This window comes from Rhamphochromis sp. 'chilingali' (assembly GCF_963969265.1).
Source record: "Rhamphochromis sp. 'chilingali' genome assembly, chromosome: 22".
Lineage (NCBI taxonomy): Eukaryota > Metazoa > Chordata > Actinopteri > Cichliformes > Cichlidae > Rhamphochromis > Rhamphochromis sp. 'chilingali'.
In genome coordinates, this window is record NC_137950.1 from 30793814 (window position 1) to 30813997 (window position 20184).

The following is a 20184-nucleotide window of genomic DNA, read 5'->3' on the forward strand; positions in this document are numbered from 1 at the left end:
CTTAATTTATAACAGTATGTTTGCACTGAAGCACCGCAGCAATTTCCTAATGTTGTAAACCTGCTCAACATTTGGCAATAAAACCTTTCTGATTCTGAAACAGCAGCTGTGACTGTAGGGACCACTATGGTGAAAGGGTCAAATGGATCGGGGCGATCGTGGCTCAAGAGTTAGCAGCTCGTCTTGTAACCGGAAGGTTGCCGGTTCGAGCCCCGGCTCGGACAGTCTTGGTCCTTGTGTCCTTGGGCAAGACATTTCACCTTCCACCTACTGGTGTTGGCCAGAGGGGCCGATGATGCGATATAGTGGTCGTCTGACCGTTGAGGTTTTCGCTGTATTATTAGGTGTCTTTATCTTACAGTAAAAAGCACCTTTAGGTGAATTCTGAAGGTGCTAGAATAACAGATAACCAGCTGGTAAAAGAAAACACACGTATAACAGCGTGGTGTGGTTGAGTTTATAACATCAGGTCAGACTCTCCGTGACTTTAACATCCGCTGTTAACGCAGTTCTACAAAGTTTCTTCCTGGAACTGCAGATGTAGGACGAGTGCCGGAAATAGTTTTGTACTTCGGAGAATCCTGACTCACACCAACGACGTTAAGTTCTTAGAGAACAAAGACACTGTTTGCAGTTCTTCAAAACACAGTGTGTTTTCAGGTGAGTTCACCTGCATCCAGCGCTGAGCCCACGTGTTTACAGATGGTCGGCCTGCTGGAAACGTCTGTACGACACTTCAAAGGTCATCAGTTTGACTTTCATGTTTTGTTTTTTTACCTTTTTAGCTTCTGACTGCATCTGAAAACTGAATTTTTAAATCATAATTTAAAAAATTATTTTTGAATCCTAATGTTTTCGGTGTGTGTTATCAAAGGTTTACACAATCAGTCGTCACTTTAACTGACTCGTTTAAGTGTTTTACTCAGTTTGGGACAGATTTTCAGATAAACTCCATCATTCATGTTAGATTGGTAAAAAGGATCTGCAGAGTGAGCTGTGAGCTTTCTCTTTGTGAGGCCACAGGAAAGTACAGCTATGAATCAACCATCATAGCCAGCTAGCTGTAAGTTAACTAGCGAGTTTGCTAATGTAACACAGTGGATATGCTAACATTAAAACCAACCACTGAAGGATTTGTACATCTTTAATACTTTCTGGGTATTACAGAGCGTTATTGTAGTTAACTGAACTGAAAGTGGGCTGAACAAATATTCTAGTTAACACAAACACTAAATTTCATGTAAGTGCCTGTTATAAACTTATTACCACTGATTAGATTGGCATTGTGACCCATACAGCTCACTGACATATTGCTGATGTATATCTGCTGTAGTGCGAGGCACCATGTAGCAGAGACGTGTGGTTACTCATCAATAAGATGTCGTTTTGCTGTCACAGTTCTGACTACCTGTAACCTTCCTCATAGACGCAGCGAATCCCACTCAGAGGGGGATTCGTTTATGCTACCCAGGTAGAGTCGCACAAAGAGAGAAAGCTTCAGTGAAGCGGAGGCTGGCGACGTTGTCCCAACCTCTTGCAGAGTGAGCAAACTACATTAACGCCAGCAAATCCCTCTCTGAGCAGGTCGCACAGAGTTGGAAAGTCAAAGATAAGCTGCGTAAAAACGACTTTATACCAATGAGCAAACATGGTTCCACTACGTTGGTGCTACCTTCAGCCACACAGCACATATATTTCAGTGATACGTCGCTGCACCATGCTGGATGAAGCACAATTTACTGACTACATTCCTCTGAAACGCTGAAGTCGAGGGACGGAGCGTGCTGTCTGGATTTATGGCTTTATTATAAAGTTAACCTGAAACTGGGCTGAAACATATTTTAGGTAACTGTAAACTTAATATCGCTGCCACACATCACTCACTAATATATCACCCACCGCACTCAAACAATAACTGAAACTAAAAAGAACAAAACCTTTTCAAAACATAAAAACAATAAAACTGGAAACTAAAATTTCTAAATAAAATAAAAATCATAAACTTCAGCGTCTTGTTTGTTGTTGGCATGAATGAGCCTCCGTACATCAGCCCACTGTCTGACCTTCATCTCTTCAAAGTGTTTAAACAAGCTTCATGACGTCACGGCTCCACGCGGTGCCTCCCCCTGACGTCACGTGGAGTCTTTAGGAGACTCGCGCCGGTCAGTGGCTCAGAGACGGTGTGCGCGCGCGTGTATCAGCATGAGGAGCGCGAGGACGCTGCGGCAGGTCCAGGTGGCCGTGACGGTGCAGCGGAGCCTTCATCACCAGCATCCTCCTGCGCGCTCCGCGGGGATCGTCGGAGCTCCTTTCTCCAAGGGACAGGTGAGAGCGCGAGGACAGGCTCCGCGTGCACTCGTGCGCGTGTAATCCTCCAGCTTCTCCTTCTCTGTCCGCTGCAGTCCCGAGGAGGCGTGGAGGACGGACCGGAGCGGATCCGAGCCGCGGGCCTGCAGAGGCGGCTGCAGCAGCTGGGTGGGTCCGGTGACGTCACCGGGAGACTCCAACAGACGTTTATTTTTGTGCTTTCATACAGAATCACCTTCATGCAGCAGCAAATGTAATGACAGCAGGTAAAACTGACCGGAAGTTACCGTTTGAATGATGAACCGCCCTGTGAGCATCACCGTGGTTCCCACTGTGCCTCACAGCAACAAGGGCCCGAGTTCGACTCCGCCGTGGAGTACGTCCACAGACATTCTGTGAGTGGGGACAGATCAGCTCCCACTCACAGCTGTGTCTCCGCCTCTCAGCCTGTGGTAGCTGAGATGGACTCCACAGGTGTTCTCACCTGTTCACACATCAGGAAGCTCCTCCTGCAGCTGTGACACATTTCTGTTAAAAATCATCCGAGCACCAGAGTGGCAGTTTGCCTCTGCAGCATCTGGACAGATGTTTAAGAAAGGCTGACGTTAGGTGGAGCGCAGCCGGCCCAGTTAGTTATCCGTGTTGGTCGTCATTCCCAGTTAAGGAAACATTGTTTTTGTTGAATTAACAACTCAGAAACTTCCTGAGTTTCTCCGTTTCGTCAGTTAATGTTCATCCAGAGCCGAGTAATCAGTGATGAGAAAATCCACAAACGTTTGATTAATACATGAGCCTGAGCGGACCGCGGTCTGCACCAGGGACAGAAAACCCCACAAAGCCAGGTGGGGGCACAGAGCTGTGCGGCCCGGTATTTTAACCCCGTCCATCAAAGAGACAGAATGAAGCTTTAAAATGTTTCTGCTGATTATTGAGAGCAGTCACTGATTTCCTCCTACACAGAGGGTCAGATCATCCTCCCGTGGCCAAAACATTAAACACGGCCCATAATTAAAGTACAACAGCTCAAAAAATCAAAATGACACAAGATCCCAAACAAACAGAGACGATAAAAATAAAATAGAGAAGCTCAGATAGTCAAAATAAAATAGAATAAAAGTAGAAAATAAATCTTGTATCTTGTCTTTATGATGGGTTTAATCAACTACAAAGTTTACAGTTAGATTCAAACAGCTGTGCAGCTCAGTAACAGCGACAGTGTCTGATTTTTAATATTCAGAAACCATCGAATCGTCAAACAAACTGGAGGCGGAGCACGCCGGCGTTTCCACTTTCAACAATTCATCTGAATGAATCTGTGACGTCGGTAAAACATTAACCTTCAGCACAGTTTGAATCCAGAAAAGGTGTTCAGAGCTGACCTTCAAATTCAGACTTCAAATAAAGTGTTTAAAGTCTGATTCACGTAACGCTCCGTTTAAAAAACTCCGTAAAAATCAGAGTTTGGTGGTTTTTCCTTCAGCTGATTGTGAGTACGCAGGTAACACAGTTTCACTGACACAGTGAGTTCAGGAAGTGTAACGTCCTCAGAGGAGGTCACTGTGCACACGCTCAGTTTCATTACTGGAACAGCGCTGACCTTTATCCACGAACAGCAAACAGTAAGTGTTTACAGGTCCACATGGGTCAGTGAACGCCTCATTACACCGCTGCCTTCTTCCCTGAACGTCTCGCTGTTAATGTTCACACAGAGAGCATGCTGGGAAACGCCTCCGCTGTTGAACAGTCAGTACGAGGAAACCTGCAATGATTGTGTGTGTGTGTGTGTGTGTGTGTGCAGGCTGTGCAGTGAAGGATTATGGGAACCTGACGTTCGAGGACATGTCCCGGGACGAGCCCATGGGCTTGCTGAAGAGCGTGAGGGCGGTGGGTGCCGCCAACCAGAAGCTGTCACAGGCGGTGCGAGCGGCGAAGGAGGATGGGCACACGGCGGTGGTGCTGGGCGGAGACCACAGGTCAGTCCACACAGGAACAGGAAGTCAGGACGTAGGTTCCAGGTGTCGGCTCTCCATCGACTCGCTTCCTGTTTGTGTTTTCCGTCCTCAGCCTGGCGATCGGTTCCATCCACGGGCACTCTGCGGCGGTTGGGGAGCTGAGCGTCGTGTGGGTGGATGCTCACGCCGACATCAACACGCCGCTGACCACGTACACGGGGAACATCCACGGGCAGCCGGTGTCCTACCTGCTCCACGAGTTGCGCTCAAAGGTGATCTTAGCAACAGAGATCAGCATCACGCCGTCACACAGAATCACTAACCCCTCCCCTTCCTCACCAGGTTCCCGTCTTACCGAACTTCTCCTGGCTGAAGCCGTGTGTGTCCGCCGCCGATGTGGTCTTCATCGGGCTGAGAGACGTGGATCCAGCAGAGCAGTGAGTGCACCTGAGTCCATGCAGAGACTCACCTATTTCTGACGCCCCTCTGACCAATCAGCTCGTCCCGAAGCATTTTGGAGATGATTGAAATGAAATCTCAATAAAAAATTTAAAGAAGCAAAAAGCTCTGAAAGGTCAGCGACCTCGCTCTGGTCTGAGGGTCACCAGAAGTTCATTACCTGCGTGTACCTGAGTGTACCTGCCAGCAGGCTCTAATCCTGAGGTTTTCTCCTCCTCAGCTACATCCTGAAGATGCTGGGGGTGAAGACCTTCTCCATGAGTGAGGTGGATCAGCTCGGCGTGGCCCGCGTCATGGAGGAAACGTGTGATTACCTGTCCGCCAGGTGATGCCTACATGAAGCCACCAAGGTGTGATAGTCTGAGCGAATGTTAAAGATGCTTTGTGTCCTTGAACAGAGGGAAGAAACCGATTCACCTCAGCTATGACATCGATGCCATCGACCCCTCTGTTGCCCCAGCAACCGGGACGCCTGTAGTTGGTGGACTCACCTACAGAGAGGGCGTCTACATCACAGAACACCTGTGTCAGACAGGTACGAGTCAGAAACTCAGGGAAAAACAAACCCTGCTCTTCACAGTAGAAACGTGTTTAGTGTAAGCAGCCACATTAGCTGCTTACACTAAACACAACAGCTCTCACTTGGTGTTGGCTCTCGCTGCGGTAGAGTGTCACTTCCTGTTCCTGTTCCAACGCACACTGGTTTAGCCAATCTGTGTATATTCACAGTATTCACTCACTCTGTCTTTGGGGATTAGGGCTGACAGCTGTCCCGTTTTAGTGTCTCTTATTTGGCAGTTAAAAGGTTGGCAACCCTATCCTGGTGTGAACACGTGAACCGTGCTTCTGGGTCCAAACTACTCTGTGTTTATTAAGGCTGTTGTGTGTTTCACATGTTTTAACAGTTTGTATCTTGTTCTATTTAATCTGAACAAACCCCTAAAAAGTCAGTTATCGCTGTCAGCCTCTCTGGGTTTTTATTACCACCTTTCAGCAGCACATTTTAAAGCTCAGTCTTTAAACCCTTACGATGTAACTGCAGCCCAGCAGCAGTATATGAATGACTAACCTCGTATTGTGGATGGATTATCTCAGTTGTTCTCCTGACTGAAGTTTGGTCCTTTTACAGCATCCTGCCATGCGATTACATTTGTTCCCGACCACCGAGAACACTCACGTTAACTTTTATCGAGTGGAAAAAGTTAGCGTTCATCCTCCAGCTTCACTGTGTTTAAGCTAACATAGCTTTGTCGCTTCTCTCCTCAACAACAAAGAGCAACATAATAAAAAAAACGGCACCATCACAATGAACTAGCTAGCAGTAGATATCAGTAGATACTAAATAATAAACGATATTGTGCAGCACACAAGATAGACAGCGCACAATGTGCTTTGAGGCAGCAGCCAAGAAAGCTGTAGTCCGCGTCTGTGAATACCCGTGTGTACACCTGTGTGCATACCTGTGTGGATCAGCATGCTTGCATTCCAAAGGTTTCTCCATGTAATGATCTGCTAGAGGGCGTGGGGGGGCCACAGCCCCGTCCTCCAGGGCATGAAGCAGGTATGGAGGAGATCAAAACTCCAGACATCCAGAGGCCCCCAGAACACAAGAGACCAAGGAAGACCAACAGAGGGGCAGCCGCGCCACTGTCCCAGAAAGAGCTGAGGAGAGTCCCAGATGAGGGCTCACTCAGCAGGCGCGGAGCAGAAGCCAGGGGGGGTTGCAGTGACGCGCCCGTGAGCTCCGCCGGCAGCCAGCCGCGCCTGAGTGACCGAGCCCCAGGCCGAGAGGCCGGGGGCACCCCACCTCCGAAGTGGCCCGAGCGAGCCCCAGGCTCCAGGCCCCGATAAGCAGCCACCAAGGAGTGAGCCGGTGTGTACCTGGACGCCCACCCCCAGACACAAAGAACCACCAACACACCGACACCTGAGGGAGTCCGCCACTGGCAGGGGAAGTGGTGGTAGGGGGAGATAGGCCTCCAAACCTTGGAGGGCCTGAGATGTCCCCAGAGAGGTGGCGTCTGATACCCAACCTGACATATAGACACAGACATACAGGCACACACAGACACAAACATCCATTCCCACCCTCATGCTCTCATATGCACTTACTCCACACTCAACCAACGTGGAGACAGACATAAAGAGACGCTGTACACACGATCACACTCCCCAAGCGTACTCTACTAACCGGGTCTAGGTACCCTTGCCCCTGGAGGGGGGAACTGCACCCAGACCCAGGTGGTGTTACCCTTTTCCCTGCGGTGGGGGGAGGCAGACCGCCCCGACTCCGCAGCAGCAGGAAGGCCCCACACCCCAGACCGCAGTCGGACGGCCAACTCCGTCTCAGTTCTGCTTTTTAAGTTATCATCATCCTCAGCTTGTGCCACGTTAAACCTTCCTCCAAACCCTCTAACATCCAGTAAATCATTGCCTTGAATTAAGCACTGTGAATTAAAATGCTGCTCTCTTTAACATTCATTCAGCCGACTGTTCTCACTGCGGACAGCTGGACATTATCCTCTTTGACATTTTGACACCAGAATAGTTTCCAAGCTATGTTTTAGCTCAGTGAGATGAGCAGCTGTTCTCAGAGCAGGAGGCGCGGGTTCAAATCCTGCTTATGGCAACATTTTCTTCAGTTAACACTTCAACTGTTTAAACTCTTTCCCACACAAATTTCAGCTTTTTCACCTCTTTTTAGCAAAACTTTCAGTTTTTCACTACTTTTCAGCACAAATTCCAGCTTCTTCAGCTGTTTTCAGCAAACTTCAGGTTCTTCACCTCTTTTCAGCAGATAATTCTGCTTTTCAGCTTATTTCAGCAGATTCCACTACACAGCATTCACACTGCATTTTCGCAGGAAATGCATCTTTTTCTAGTTCTTTATTCTTCTACCTTATTCTAGTTGCTCCGACCTTTGCTGGTTTCCCTCAGTTTCAGCTGATTTTAACCATTCAAACTTTAAACTGTTCTGCTCCTTCTGCTAATGTCTGCTATATCTTTTGGTGATGATAACTTTTATACTTTTTGAGAAATTAAGCCTTTTATGCCATTTTTTGGCCCATTTTACTGAATAGGACCACATTATCAGTGTGATCACCAGTGCTTGCAACATTTTCTTCAGTTAACACTTCGATTGGCCAAGAAATATCTCAAGACTGGTTTTTCTAAGGTTTTATGGACTGATGAAATGAGAGTGAGTCTTGATGGGCCAGATGGATGGGCCCGTGGCTGGATTGGTAAAGGCAGAGAGCTCCAGTCCCACTCAGACGCCAGCAAGGTGGAGGTGGAGTACTGGTTTGGGCTGGTATCATCAAAGATGAGCTTGTGGGGCCTTTTCGGGTTGAGGATGGAGTCAAGCTCAACTCCCAGTCCTACTGCCAGTTTCTGGAAGACACCTTCTTCAAGCAGTGGTACAGGAAGAAGTCTGCATCCTTCAAGAAAAACATGATTTTCATGCAGGACAATGCTCCATCACACGCGTCCAAGTACTCCACAGCGTGGCTGGCAAGAAAGGGTATAAAAGAAGAAAAACTAATGACATGGCCTCCTTGTTCACCTGATCTGAACCCCATTGAGAACCTGTGGTCCATCATCAAATGTGAGATTTACAAGGAGGGAAAACAGTACACCTCTCTGAACAGTGTCTGGGAGGCTGTGGTTGCTGCTGCACGCAATGTTGATGGTGAACAGATCAAAACACTGACAGAATCCATGGATGGCAGGCTTTTGAGTGTCCTTGCAAAGAAAGGTGGCTATATTGGTCGCTGATTTGGTTTTGTTTTGTTTTTGAATGTCAGAAATGTATATTTGTGAATGTGGAGATGTTATATTGGTGTCACTGGTAAAAATAAATAATTGAAATGGGTATATATTTGTTTTTTGTTAAGTTGCCTAATAATTATGCACAGTAATAGTCACCTGCACACACAGATATCCCCCTAAAATAGCTAAAACTAAAAACAAACTAAAAACTACTTCCAAAAACATTCAGCTTTGATATTAATGAGTTTTTTGGGTTCATTGAGAACATGGTTGTTGTTCAATAATAAAATTATTCCTCAAAAATACAACTTGCCTAATAATTCTGCACTCCCTGTACAGACGCAGCCTTTGGGGAGTGACTGCAGCACCCCACCAGCCGAAGAACTCACGTTAAAGTCTTTATGCGCCTATAAAACGATCAGAGGAACTGTGCGGTCACATGATGCTGAAGCTTCCTGTCAGTGACGCTGCCTCATTTTCAAACTGAATTAACTCCAAAATCCACAACATGAACACCAGCTCATTACCCCCACGTGCCACACTCGCCCTCACATAACCAGGAAGTTACCACAAATGTGCTCTTTGTCTCTCTGCAGGTCTGCTGTCGGCGGTGGACCTGGTGGAGGTGAACCCTCTGAGGGGCCAGACTGAGGAGGATGTCCGCTCCACCGTCAGCACCGCCATCGATCTGCTGCTCGGCTGCTTCGGACGCGTTCGCGAGGGAAATCACCTGCCAGATTACCGCCTCCCCGAGCCTTAACACGGGCCTCTCTGACCGTGCCGCACGACACCAGCACAAAGGGCCAATCGGAGTTCTCCCTGCAAAACTACAATCCCACAATTCCTGCTGTTTTCTGCCTTGAACCAAAGACGTTGTCTTCCTGTGGGTGGGGTAGTCCATCGCTGATCAGCTGATCGATCGTTTTGTTTTTGATTATTAAATTTATACGTTTGAAGAGTGTTTGTTTCTTTTTTTAAACACGATAAATGGTCGCCATCTTTAAAACGCAGCAGCACGCTGCTGAGGCAACGCTGCTGCCAGAGAATAACGACAGACGCCATTTTCTTACTTCTCCTGGGTTGCAGCAGCATTTTATTCTGATAAGAAACGTGTCTTACATCAGGTCACTGCACAGGACATCATCCAACACACAACAGACACACACAAACAGGAGTGAGGGTTGTCACGGAAACGGCGTGGAGCAGAAATTAGTAACTGCGCTCAGAAATAAGCTAACAGGGTTAAGAGGAGGCGGCGTGCTTTGCTTATCTGGAGTTTGACCTGCAGCATCTGAACGACCTTACGGTTAAACCTCCTCGAACGCTCACGCTATTGGTGGAAACGGAGGTGTAACCATGACGATGGGTGGACAGCGCAGAAAAATCCACTTGGACTGAATTTGTAAATCAAAGAGCCTCAGATGTTCTGCTTTTCAGAATAAAAGCATGGCAGCTGAAGCGTGGAAGAGTTTCCAAAATAAAACCCACTTTGTCACGGCTGAGGTGACATGAATCAGATCAGGAGCAGGAACTCGGCGACACGTTTCAGACTTCAAAAAGAAACAGGAAACAGAAAAAAGAAGGTGCAAACATTTTAAAACTTTTAAACGAGGAATTTTTAAAACGCAGATGAAAAACAGTGAAGAGGCGTTCACACGAATCCTGTCAGAAATCAATAAATACGCAGCTCAGTTTCAGCTATGATTGTCTCACAGAACCACACGATCGATCGTCGTTCAGATTCGATCGGTTCTTGCTTCTGGTTGATTCCCGTGATGACGAGAGTAATCTGATTCCTCGCCGTCTTTGTAACAGTCGTGAAGGTCAGGGAGTGACACGGGTGACGGAGCGTTTCTCGGTCTGTAGCGTCTGACTTGACTCATGTTAGCGACCTCGGGCCAAACTCCATTCAAAATTTGTCACATTTAGCGCTCCTTCGTTCCACTCGCTGGTTTAATGGGCAGAACCGTCGATGGAACAGAATTAAATCAATCAGATTTTCTGCTTTTAAGTCAAAGCTCACGAGATTTCAAACATTCTGGATCCAAAAACCCCCAAAAAACTTTATTCATCTTTAAACGAACCTCTCGTGCAGCGTTCTTTGTTCTCGAGAAGTTTTAGCTCTCAGGCTGAACACCTGGACAGGTACGGACGTCTGAACGTCAGCGTGATTCTCGTTAAAGGAGAAATGAGTCAAACACACACACACACACACACACACACACACACACACACACACACACACACGCTGTAGAGAAAAATAAGCGTGTTGGATCACATGTGCAGTCACACTCTGCGCCTGCAGGCAGGAAGCAGAGGAGGAAGACGGCTGAGCTGGAGGAGGAAGGTCGGTCGTCAGTCGGTCTCGTTGAGGCTGCAGCGCCGCCTGAACTCCTGCCCTCGCTCGTGGATCCATTTGTTCGATACTGCAGGAAGAAAGAGTTTCATCAGAGCCTCGACAAACGCCACGAGTCTGAGCAGCGTGAAGGTTTCTCCGTCTTTCTCATCAAATCTGAAGCTTTTCATGAAGCTCAGTCAAGTTCGTTTCATCTGAAACATCAAACACCAAAAATCCTTCAGCAGTCACGTGAGCTGCTGCAAACACACCCAGAAAACATCCAATATTCATCAATCAACACAAACATTTAAAAATAAATCAACTCCAACATAACAACGAAGCTTTTAATGACCCAAAACAGTTTTATATAACTGACGGGAGTTTGGATTTGTTCTTTTATTTTACTTATTTTTAGAAAATAATTTTTAAAAGAAATTTTTTTATGTCAATCATCACCAGGCGTGAAAATCTGAAAGTATTTTTACTTGATGATGATTTTGTGTGTATTTATTGTTTTACTGTGCACGTGTGTGAATATGGCGCGATGACCTCACCCCACTTGTTTCCCAGCAGCACGGGGCAGGCGGCGTGTCGGGTCCGATAGTCTCCTTCTCCGCTTGGATACAGGTTGTACCAGAACACCGCCGTCCCCTGGAGAAACACGGTCACATGACGCGTCACATGACACTGCGTCAGATTACTGAGAAGCGGCGCCCTCGTCTGCCCGCCTGTTTCTCAGTTTGGTTTATTAAACAGACTTGTTTCTGTGATGATGATGATGATGAAGAAAGTGAGTAGTTGAACCTTTTTGGGTTTCACAGCAGCTCCGATGTCAGTGAAGACGGTGGCGCCCCCTGCCTGCACGTCGGTCATCTGCAGCGGGAAGGAGGAAAGCGTGAGCGGCAGCAACACACACGCACATGCACACACACACACACACACACACACACAGCAGCACTGACGTAAAGCAGCCACGTGGCGATCCGGTTGCCCGTGCCCAGCTCCTCGAATGCGTCCGGTTCGTCTTTCTGAAACAGGAAGTGCACGGCGGTCAGAGTAATGAAAATTCATTCACTCATTTCAAAAAACTGAACTTTGTTAAAAGTTACAAATAAATAAATCTACAATACAAATACACAGATTGGATCTATTTAGTTGATTTTAATGAAATGTGTCCAACATGGATCCATATCTGTTATTGATCGTTTTCCGTCTTTCAGCAGAAATAAAATGCTGACAGAAACAGATTCTCATGTATCTGGTTTTATTTACCCGTCCGAAGTCGAAGTGCGGCTCGTACTGTCCCCCCAGGCCGTAGTTAGCCACCTGCATCAAACACAGCGCTTAAAACATCAGAGGCGCCAGACGGTTAGCGGCGTTTGAACTCAGGTGAGGCGTTACCTGCAGGTCCTCGGCCGTCTTCACGTTCAGCCCCGTGACGTCCTCGATCAGCTGGTTGATTTTGTCCACCACGGGATGCTCGTACGCTCCGAGCCAGGCGCTGAGAGGACAGAGAAGACACAGAGTCACCGCCGAGGTCACGAAAACAGCACAAACCGGCGCACGGCGAGGAGACGGCAACGAGGAGGGCGGGGAAACAACAGACAGTTTCTAAAGCAGCTCCTCTATGAAAAAAACGACATTTACAGAGCTTCACCGCTGACGTTTGTGTCATTACAGCCAGCTGAACGTTAGAAAAGCATGAAGGAGGAGACTCCGCCCCCGAGACGGTGGTGACCACAGGCTGTAAATAAAGATGGACGCCCCAAAAACATTTATATCGTGACTTCAATAAAAGCTGAAGCGAAGTCACAAATTTACTGCGGAGGAAAAAAACTCGCACGCTCACTGATGGATCCAGGAGTTCACACGCGGCTTTACAAGTCGGCTTGTGATTGGTCGCTTGTGACAAAGCCGTCCGGAGCGCTGCACGTGCGGCGTCCATCGTTACGAACAGCCTGCGCTCCGCCCGGGCCTGAAGCGAGTGACGTCCTGCTCTTACCTCTTGGAGACTCGGTAATGGGCCGTGGTCAGTTTGCCTGTGTGAGGGTCATGCACCGTGGCACGTCTGAGCTACTCCCAATTATAGGTTAATGCAGAGAGACAGAGAGAGGACAGAGAGAGGGCGGTCACTATCCACACGCTGCAGTCAGGGAGGCAGCACGAGCTTCAAACGCCACATAAGGCCACTTCATTAGGTACACGTGAAGCCCTGATCTGCTTTGGCGAGTTAAAGAGCGCCGAGTCCAACCCAGAGCCAACAAGGTACCTAATGAAGAGGACATGGAGTGCACGTGGTCAACCTTCAGGATGTTTGACAAGCTGCTTTAGCTCCTCCCTCCTTCAGACAACTTTCCTCTGATTGGCTGCCCCTCACAAACAGAAGGTTATGGGATCGATATTCTGCCATAATTGAAACTGAAAATAATCTCAGTTGATGTTTCACTTATGAAGTCACTACACCAGCATCATACACAAAACACGCAGTAACATTGCAGTACCTGCAGTAGTTTTACAGTAACTACTGTAGAGAGTATTTCCGTGAAGCTGACGCACTGACAGGTCAACAGACTGTCTGACTTCAGAACTTTATTTTGAAACGTTTGCAGACTCTTGTTATTTTACGTAACAATGTGCAGGTAACAGTGAGAAGCACAGGTATGAGACACGAATCCTCCTGCTGCCTCCACGAAAACGTTAAAGCGACATCGAGAGTCTTAAATGTTTGACTTCCTGTCCCCGAACGAGCAAAGAAAACAAGCCGAGGCTCGAATCCCAGCGAGAGCAGAGCCTGAAAGAAGACGCTCAAAGTAGCTGTTCCTGCAGCGTTACAGGACCTTCTGATATCTCCTCTGATGTGGCCTTTTACACCTGCCCAGGTGGGACTGATTGAGCTGATGACAGTTACAGCTGTCTCTCTGTGCTGCAGCGCCCCCTGGTGGGAGGACAGCGGTAAAACAGCTGCTCATGAACATCTGCTTTATTATTATTAACCATTTCTCAGCAGCAACAACGTGAAACTACAAGTTTATGGAGATGTTTCAGAGCTTACAGCCCATCATGGACGTTTAAACGTTTCTTTCAAGCTGAATGTGTGAAAACTGGATTTTATAAAACTGAAGTCTTTTATGTTTCAGACTGTTGGGGGGCGTCAGCTGTGATGATCGGAGGCTGGAAGTCTGTAATAATAATGCCGATTCTTCTGTGACGTTTAAATGAGAATTCCACTTTGGAGGAAGGAACATTTTAATTATTCGTTTGTTTGAAGCGACTCGTTGCCTTTTCTGCTCTCACCGGGACGGCCGCCATCACAGAGGGGGGAGGACAGGGTGGTGTTGGGGGCAGAGAGGTGAGGTCCACCCCGCGGACGCCGCCTCCTGCCCCAGCAGCTCTTACCTCTTACTGATGCGGTAGTGGGCCGTCTCCAGCACGCCGGTGACGGGGTTAGAGATGGTGGCTCGACGGAGCTGTGGAGCCAATCGGCCGACAGTTACAGGCAGACACAGAGCGACGCCCGGAGCACCGACTAACGCCGACCGACACCGACGGAGGAGCCGCACCACACAGCCGCACAACCTCGTGATCCTCTCCACCCACCGCCCGCCCGTCACCTTTCTTCCTCGCTCACTGACGAGGCTCAAACTACAGTTTTGTTTTTGATGTGTTTGAAAAACAAACGAAATTTTTTACTTTAAATAATTTTTTTGTTTTCATGCAAATATTTTTTTCTGGCTTTAAATTAATTGTTTCAGTTTTAGACGTTTGATCCTGATTTTGTGGGCGTGTATCAAGAGGTAGGGGCGGGGCATAGATTAATGATTGACAGCACCCGTGTCACAGGGTTACAAGTTAAAAATGAGCAGTTGCCGCTCGCTGACAGGACGCCGCCGGCCAACAGGAAGCAGTTTGTGATGATGGATGTTTGAACGCTGCACTGAGGTGTGAACGGGGATTCGTTCTAATTTCAATATAATATATTTCATTTCTCTACAGAGCTCATCGCGGCTTAACGACCTAGCAGCCAATCAGATAACAGCATTCACTGTTGCCGAGGTAAATTTTGTGCATCCACACGATTGACCTGAGTTTCTGGGTGTTTGAGCTGAAAGTGCTCGCGCTGCTCTTCTTTGCTGTAAACCGTGAACCGAACATCAACACGACCGATCGGCAGTCGAGCAGCGAGCCGACGTAACCGCGAGCAGACGTAACCGCGAGCCGACGTAACCGCGAGCCGACAGTCAGCCACAAAAACGAAAACTGACAGTTTAGAGTCGCGGCGACACATCAGGCAGCAGTCATGTTCTCATCATGACTCTTGTCCAGTTTTTAACATCCCGACTGCTCTCGATTCGTTTTCCGACACTTCTGCGAGTTTCTTCTTCGAGGTCATTTCCTCTCCATCCTTTGATAAGCTCCACCTATTGGACTCTGTTGGGTCAGGTTGGCGGGGGAAGTAATAATAAACATGTTTTCATAAAAATTTTAATATACAGCGACTTAACGGGGAGCAATATTTCTGAATACTGATATTTAGCCCCGCCCCTTGCGTTGGTAAAGCACTAATGGCGTCCGACCTGGGATAAGCTCTGCAGCAGCGCGTGAGATAAAGATGCTCGGACTCACCCTGGGCTTGGCCAGCTCTTTCACCTTCTCCATGTCTTTCTCTGACACGATGTTGTGGTAGCGCACGATGTGCGGGCTGTCCCACTCGTCCTCCTGCTGCACCGGGCCAATCACGTACCGCGGGTGCCGGTTGTTGTCATAGTAGCGGCAGAAGAGGCGGCTCTGCCTGCGGGGAGTCTGACAGGAAGCAGAGGTTGAAGTGACGCCGATAAACGACTCTCAGAGGTGCGCTTGTTTCGCTCGCCTCACCAGCTTGATGCCTTGGCCGCGACACAGCTGCTCGTACTTCTTCCTCTCAGGCAGGTAGTCGTCTCTGCTCTCCCTCCTCTGCCTCACCTTGCTTTCCTCCTCCTTCTCCTCCACCTTCTCCACCTTCTTCTGTTTGGCCAGCTGGTACTCAAAGTATTTCAGGTTCCCGTTGGCTCGCTGGTGTGTCGGATCTAACGGGCAGAAAAACAACTTCAGGTGAGCGAGATCAACAAATCTGCACACAAGCTCTGAAGATGTGAGAAGAAGCCTTGGACTCTCTGGAAACTCAGCGTTGCTCCTTTTTCTAACTCTTTAAAACAACGGCAGCACGTTTGCTGACTGAACTGCCCGTCTGCAGGTACTAACCCAGGTCCAGCAGCCTCCTGGTGAACTCCAGCGCTCTCTCCAGCTCCCCCTGCTGGTACACGGAGTAGCTCAGGTAGTCGAGGACGGTGACGGCGTCCACGGCGCGGGACGTCTCGCCCTGGTCCAGCTGCCTCAGGGCCTGAGCCATCCACAGCTCGGTGTGGTAGTAATCCGCCTCCGAGTACACCACCTTCCCGAGGTCGTAGCAGTCATCCACGGTCAGAGTGCTCCAGGCGGAGGAGGTGGAGGACGATCCTGAGGAGACGAGAGAGAGCAGGAGCATTTACAACTCATGTTCCTGTTATTAAAGCGCGAGCTGGAAGGTTGAATCGTGTAAATGACTTTCAGACACACGACCGAGAGCTCAGAAACATTTGTGGTCCTTTTCCTCCTGAGCGCCGTCTTCTCTAAACTTGGACTGAAGAGCCCGCTCTGCCCTGTAAAGCAGAGCAGGTCCCGGTTCACAGACCTGGGAGCTCTCCGGTGGAGATGGCGTTGGTGTCCAGCTGGTAGGTGTCCTGCAGTCTCATCAGAGCTTTGGCCGCGCCGGTCTGGTCGTCGTCGTTGGGGAAGTACTGCCTCTGGATGGTGAGGTTGGAGATGAACACTGAAACACCACAGAAGAAGAAGAAGGAGGACAATGAAAACAAGGAAAAAAGATTCTGTGTCCTAACGTCCAACAGCTGATTTCTGCGTCGCACCATCAGACACGTCGGTGAGCACCAGGCTCTCCAGCTCCCCCCACTCCGTGTTCAGCCTCTTCATCAGCTTGAAGGCGTTCACCGGGTGACCCAGGAAGCCTTCGGGGTCCTGAGTGGCAGCTGCCGAGAGGACGTCCAGTTTGTCTGCCCACCTGAACACACACACGGCACAGGTAAGAGTGTGTCGCAGATCATGACAGCAATGTAAACCTAGTTAGCTGCCCCCCCCCAACAAACTTGAGATTCTGTTCCAGGATAACAGGAGGCGGAGCGTTTAACGGCGAGCAGCGACACTCACTTTTTGATCTGCTCCAGTTTGCTCTCCTCCGCTCGGATGTAGTCCTTCAGGGAGGTGACCAGGTCCTTCTCCGTGAACAGCAGGTCCGTCATGTGACCTGTGACAAAGAACAAATTAGCGCTCACACACGCGCTCAGCAGGACTCCACGCTACGATACAGAGCGGCCAAACTCACCGATGGAGGTGAAGAAGTCGTGAGCTGAGCAAGAAGTGAAGACGAGGAAGTGGATTAACCACCACCCACAGAGCGCCATCGTACCTGCACACACGGGCAGAAACCAGGCGTCAGTGCTGACATCACACCAACGCCAGACGTTGAAGCGTTACAGGTACTGATACTGAAGTCAGAGCGCTCAGCACACTCACAACAACCACAAGCACACAAAAACATCAAGACACGCCCACACGCACGCTCTGTCTCCCGTCACAGGTTGAAGCAGTGACGTGTCTGAAGCTGAAACGTGGCGTCGGTGCTGCTGAGGGGGAAGCCGTCATCCTGGGCCTGTGAGTGACACTGAAGCGGAGCCAGGAGAGGACAAAGAAGAGTCCTGACCTCGTGCTGAAGAGCATGAAACACACCAGAGCTGTGACCACACACACACACACACTCTCTGGCCCAGTGACAGGAAGTCCCAAACCAGACAGCCAAGAAACCAGACGCCACTTCCTGTGACTGGACACTTCTGCTTAAAGAGCTCCATCTGCCCTTCTGCGCCTCTCAACAGGTCAAAGTTCACCTGGAGGGCACTGCAGCTGGGGCCAAAGATCACCAGAAAGTCTCTGGAAGGTGAGGGTGAGACCCTGAACGAGGCAGAAGCAGCTTTGCATGATTCACTCACAGTCAGCCTTCTTTGACTGAGTCTCAGCTCACTGAACACCTGACACACCTGCAGCGGTGCAGCTTTGTGACGTCACACAGGTCCCAGAGTGTGGAAGGCTGTGGTAAACGGAGTGTTTGGAGCAGCTCTGAGACAGTACGTGACCGGAAGTGAGGCCGGTCACGCCACTTTTATGACCACACAAACCCACCAAAGCCCCCTTTACTGTGACTCACCTGTGCTGGGCTCACCTGTGCGCAGTCTCGCTGGCAGACAGACTGTCTCTGTTCAGGTCAGAGTAAAGAGTCGGAACCGTAGAAGTTTCTGGATAACCGGAACCGTCACCTCTGTCAGCTTCCGGTGAGGACCGAGGGTTTCTGCTCTCACCGAGTTTGTGCCCGAGAACAGCTTCAGCTTCAGCGCAGACTCGTCTCAGCGATCCTCACAGCCAGGCTGGCAACACAAACCTCCTCCTCTTCCTCTGACGACGTCACCGCGGCTCTGCCCCGCCCCCTGCTGGACCGGAGGCGCCCTGCGTCAGATTTTCATCTGCAAATTACTGCGTGATGACGTCAGAGCCACCAGCGCGTTCATCTGCATTTACTAATACTAATATAACGCCTAAAGAATTCTCAATAGTGTTCGATGCCATCCCATCTGGTCTGTCCATGTTACACAGATGCTCCCACAGTGCTCCACTACAGGTCACTCCCCCGGATGTGTTACATTCTTCTCTTGGCAATGTTTGCTTTTCCTCTCATAAGTCTATAAATACCAAAATAAGATCTCTCTTTCAGGATGCAATGGTCTCTGTTCCATCAGCCATATTTTATTCGGCCAATTTTGTAACAGATATTGAATGGAAAAAAGTTTGGACTTTACCACAAAGGTTTTTCTTAACAAACAAAATTAAAGAGATTTCCTTTAAGTTGATTCATAAGTTTTACCCTACCAAACAATATTTGTCCAAATTTATGGCTGAAATTTATGAAGCGCCTTGAGGCGACTTTTGTTGTGATTTGGCGCTATATAAATAAAATTGAATTGAATTGAATTGAAATAAATGTAAATTGTACCTTCTGTCAAGAGCAACCTGAAACAGTTTCTCATCTGTTTTGGTCATGTAAGTAAATTTACATGTAAATTCTGGAAGGATTTAAACAAGTTTATTACTGACTCTGTTCTCCCTAATCTTCAACTATACTATAAGGATGTTATCTTTGGCTATTATACTTTTAAAGACAAGGACAATGATGCTTTCTTCTTTATAAATTTGGTTTTATTTTTGGCAAAATTTCATATACACAAAAGCAAAGTCCTCGGCAGAAAGCCTGAACTTGTACAATATATAAGGACAATCTCCTCATCAAAAAACACGAAGGCTCTCAAGACTGTTAGCAGTTTCAGTCGGTTACAGATGTTAACTTGATTTTGGCTCTTGCAAACTTTGTTTATTTATGTTCCCCTTAATTTATTTTATTTTTTGTACTCACTTTTGTCTCACTGTCCTTGTCCCTCTTTCTGTTCTTCATTGTACTACCACAATGTTATCTTTTATGTGATCCCTGTTTTACTTGACTGTATGTCTAAAATGTGATATGTAAAGTTAAAAATAAATAAATGTACTAATACTAATTATTCCTCTGTGACGTCAGACATGCACGTGATTATAATCACGGAAACCAAGAACAACATCGTAGAGATACAAACCAAAACACAGCAGCACAACCAGCAAACACACAAAGACGAGCAGACAAAATGAAACATGATCAGTGAGAGATGAAGAGTGAGCACAACAGATCCAACATTAACACAATCAGAAACGCACAAATTCACCATAAACTGTGAGGCAACAACATGGCACAAAGTACCAAGACTGGATGAAAACAACGAGACAAAACCAGAAAGAAGCGTGCAACAACACAGACACAGCTTCCAAACTCAGAGAACATCGTTTTAATGTCACAACAAAAACAAAACACGTGAAGCAGGAAGTGCACGCTGTGACGTGGACAACTTTATTGAAACACTGACGGTTAACAGTCACCTCCTGAGCGCGTGCTGCAGGGGTCAGCTTCATCATCACCATCATCATCTTCAGCTTCATATCAAACAGGCGTATTTACAACACGTACAAATATCGCACACAAAAAGTTTGTGTGTCTGAAGAAGAATGATGTGCAAAAGCACAGCTTCAAGGTGCTTCTATGTACAGGTGAGGAAACATTTAACCTCAGCGCTGAGGTGGAAATGTGGCGCAGGAAGTGTCAAAGGTCACGGTTTCAGTTCATCTTATAAACATGAA

General features: G+C 48.1%; 2 protein-coding genes across 3 annotated transcripts; one reads left to right on the forward strand and one right to left on the reverse strand.

The window, feature by feature from the left end:
• Positions 1-2137: 2137 nt before the first annotated feature.
• On the forward strand, positions 2138-9442 carry arg1 (arginase 1). Its single transcript, XM_080872900.1, has 8 exons — positions 2138-2325; positions 2403-2475; positions 4106-4280; positions 4372-4531; positions 4602-4696; positions 4939-5043; positions 5117-5253; positions 9083-9442. Exons 1-8 carry the CDS (start codon positions 2203-2205, stop codon positions 9244-9246), a joined length of 1032 nt encoding a protein of 343 aa, XP_080729026.1. The 5' UTR covers positions 2138-2202; the 3' UTR covers positions 9247-9442.
• A 105-nt stretch (positions 9443-9547) lies between these two features.
• LOC308390665 (prolyl 4-hydroxylase subunit alpha-1-like) lies at positions 9548-18364 on the reverse strand. 2 transcript variants are annotated; one of them, XM_080872899.1, is made up of 15 exons: positions 18116-18364; positions 17237-17320; positions 17062-17158; positions 16764-16915; positions 16532-16669; positions 16063-16317; positions 15697-15887; positions 15448-15624; positions 14221-14291; positions 12226-12325; positions 12097-12150; positions 11787-11852; positions 11629-11697; positions 11379-11475; positions 9548-10912 (listed from the first exon to the last, which is right to left on the reverse strand). In XM_080872899.1, exons 2-15 carry the CDS (start codon positions 17313-17315, stop codon positions 10842-10844), a joined length of 1617 nt encoding a protein of 538 aa, XP_080729025.1. In that variant the 5' UTR covers positions 17316-17320; positions 18116-18364; the 3' UTR covers positions 9548-10841. The 2 variants fall into 2 exon arrangements, with proteins under 2 accessions (XP_080729025.1, XP_080729024.1); XM_080872898.1 differs by lacking the exon at positions 14221-14291 and adding an exon at positions 12827-12897 and having other exon boundaries at positions 18116-18363.
• Positions 18365-20184: the final 1820 nt, after the last annotated feature.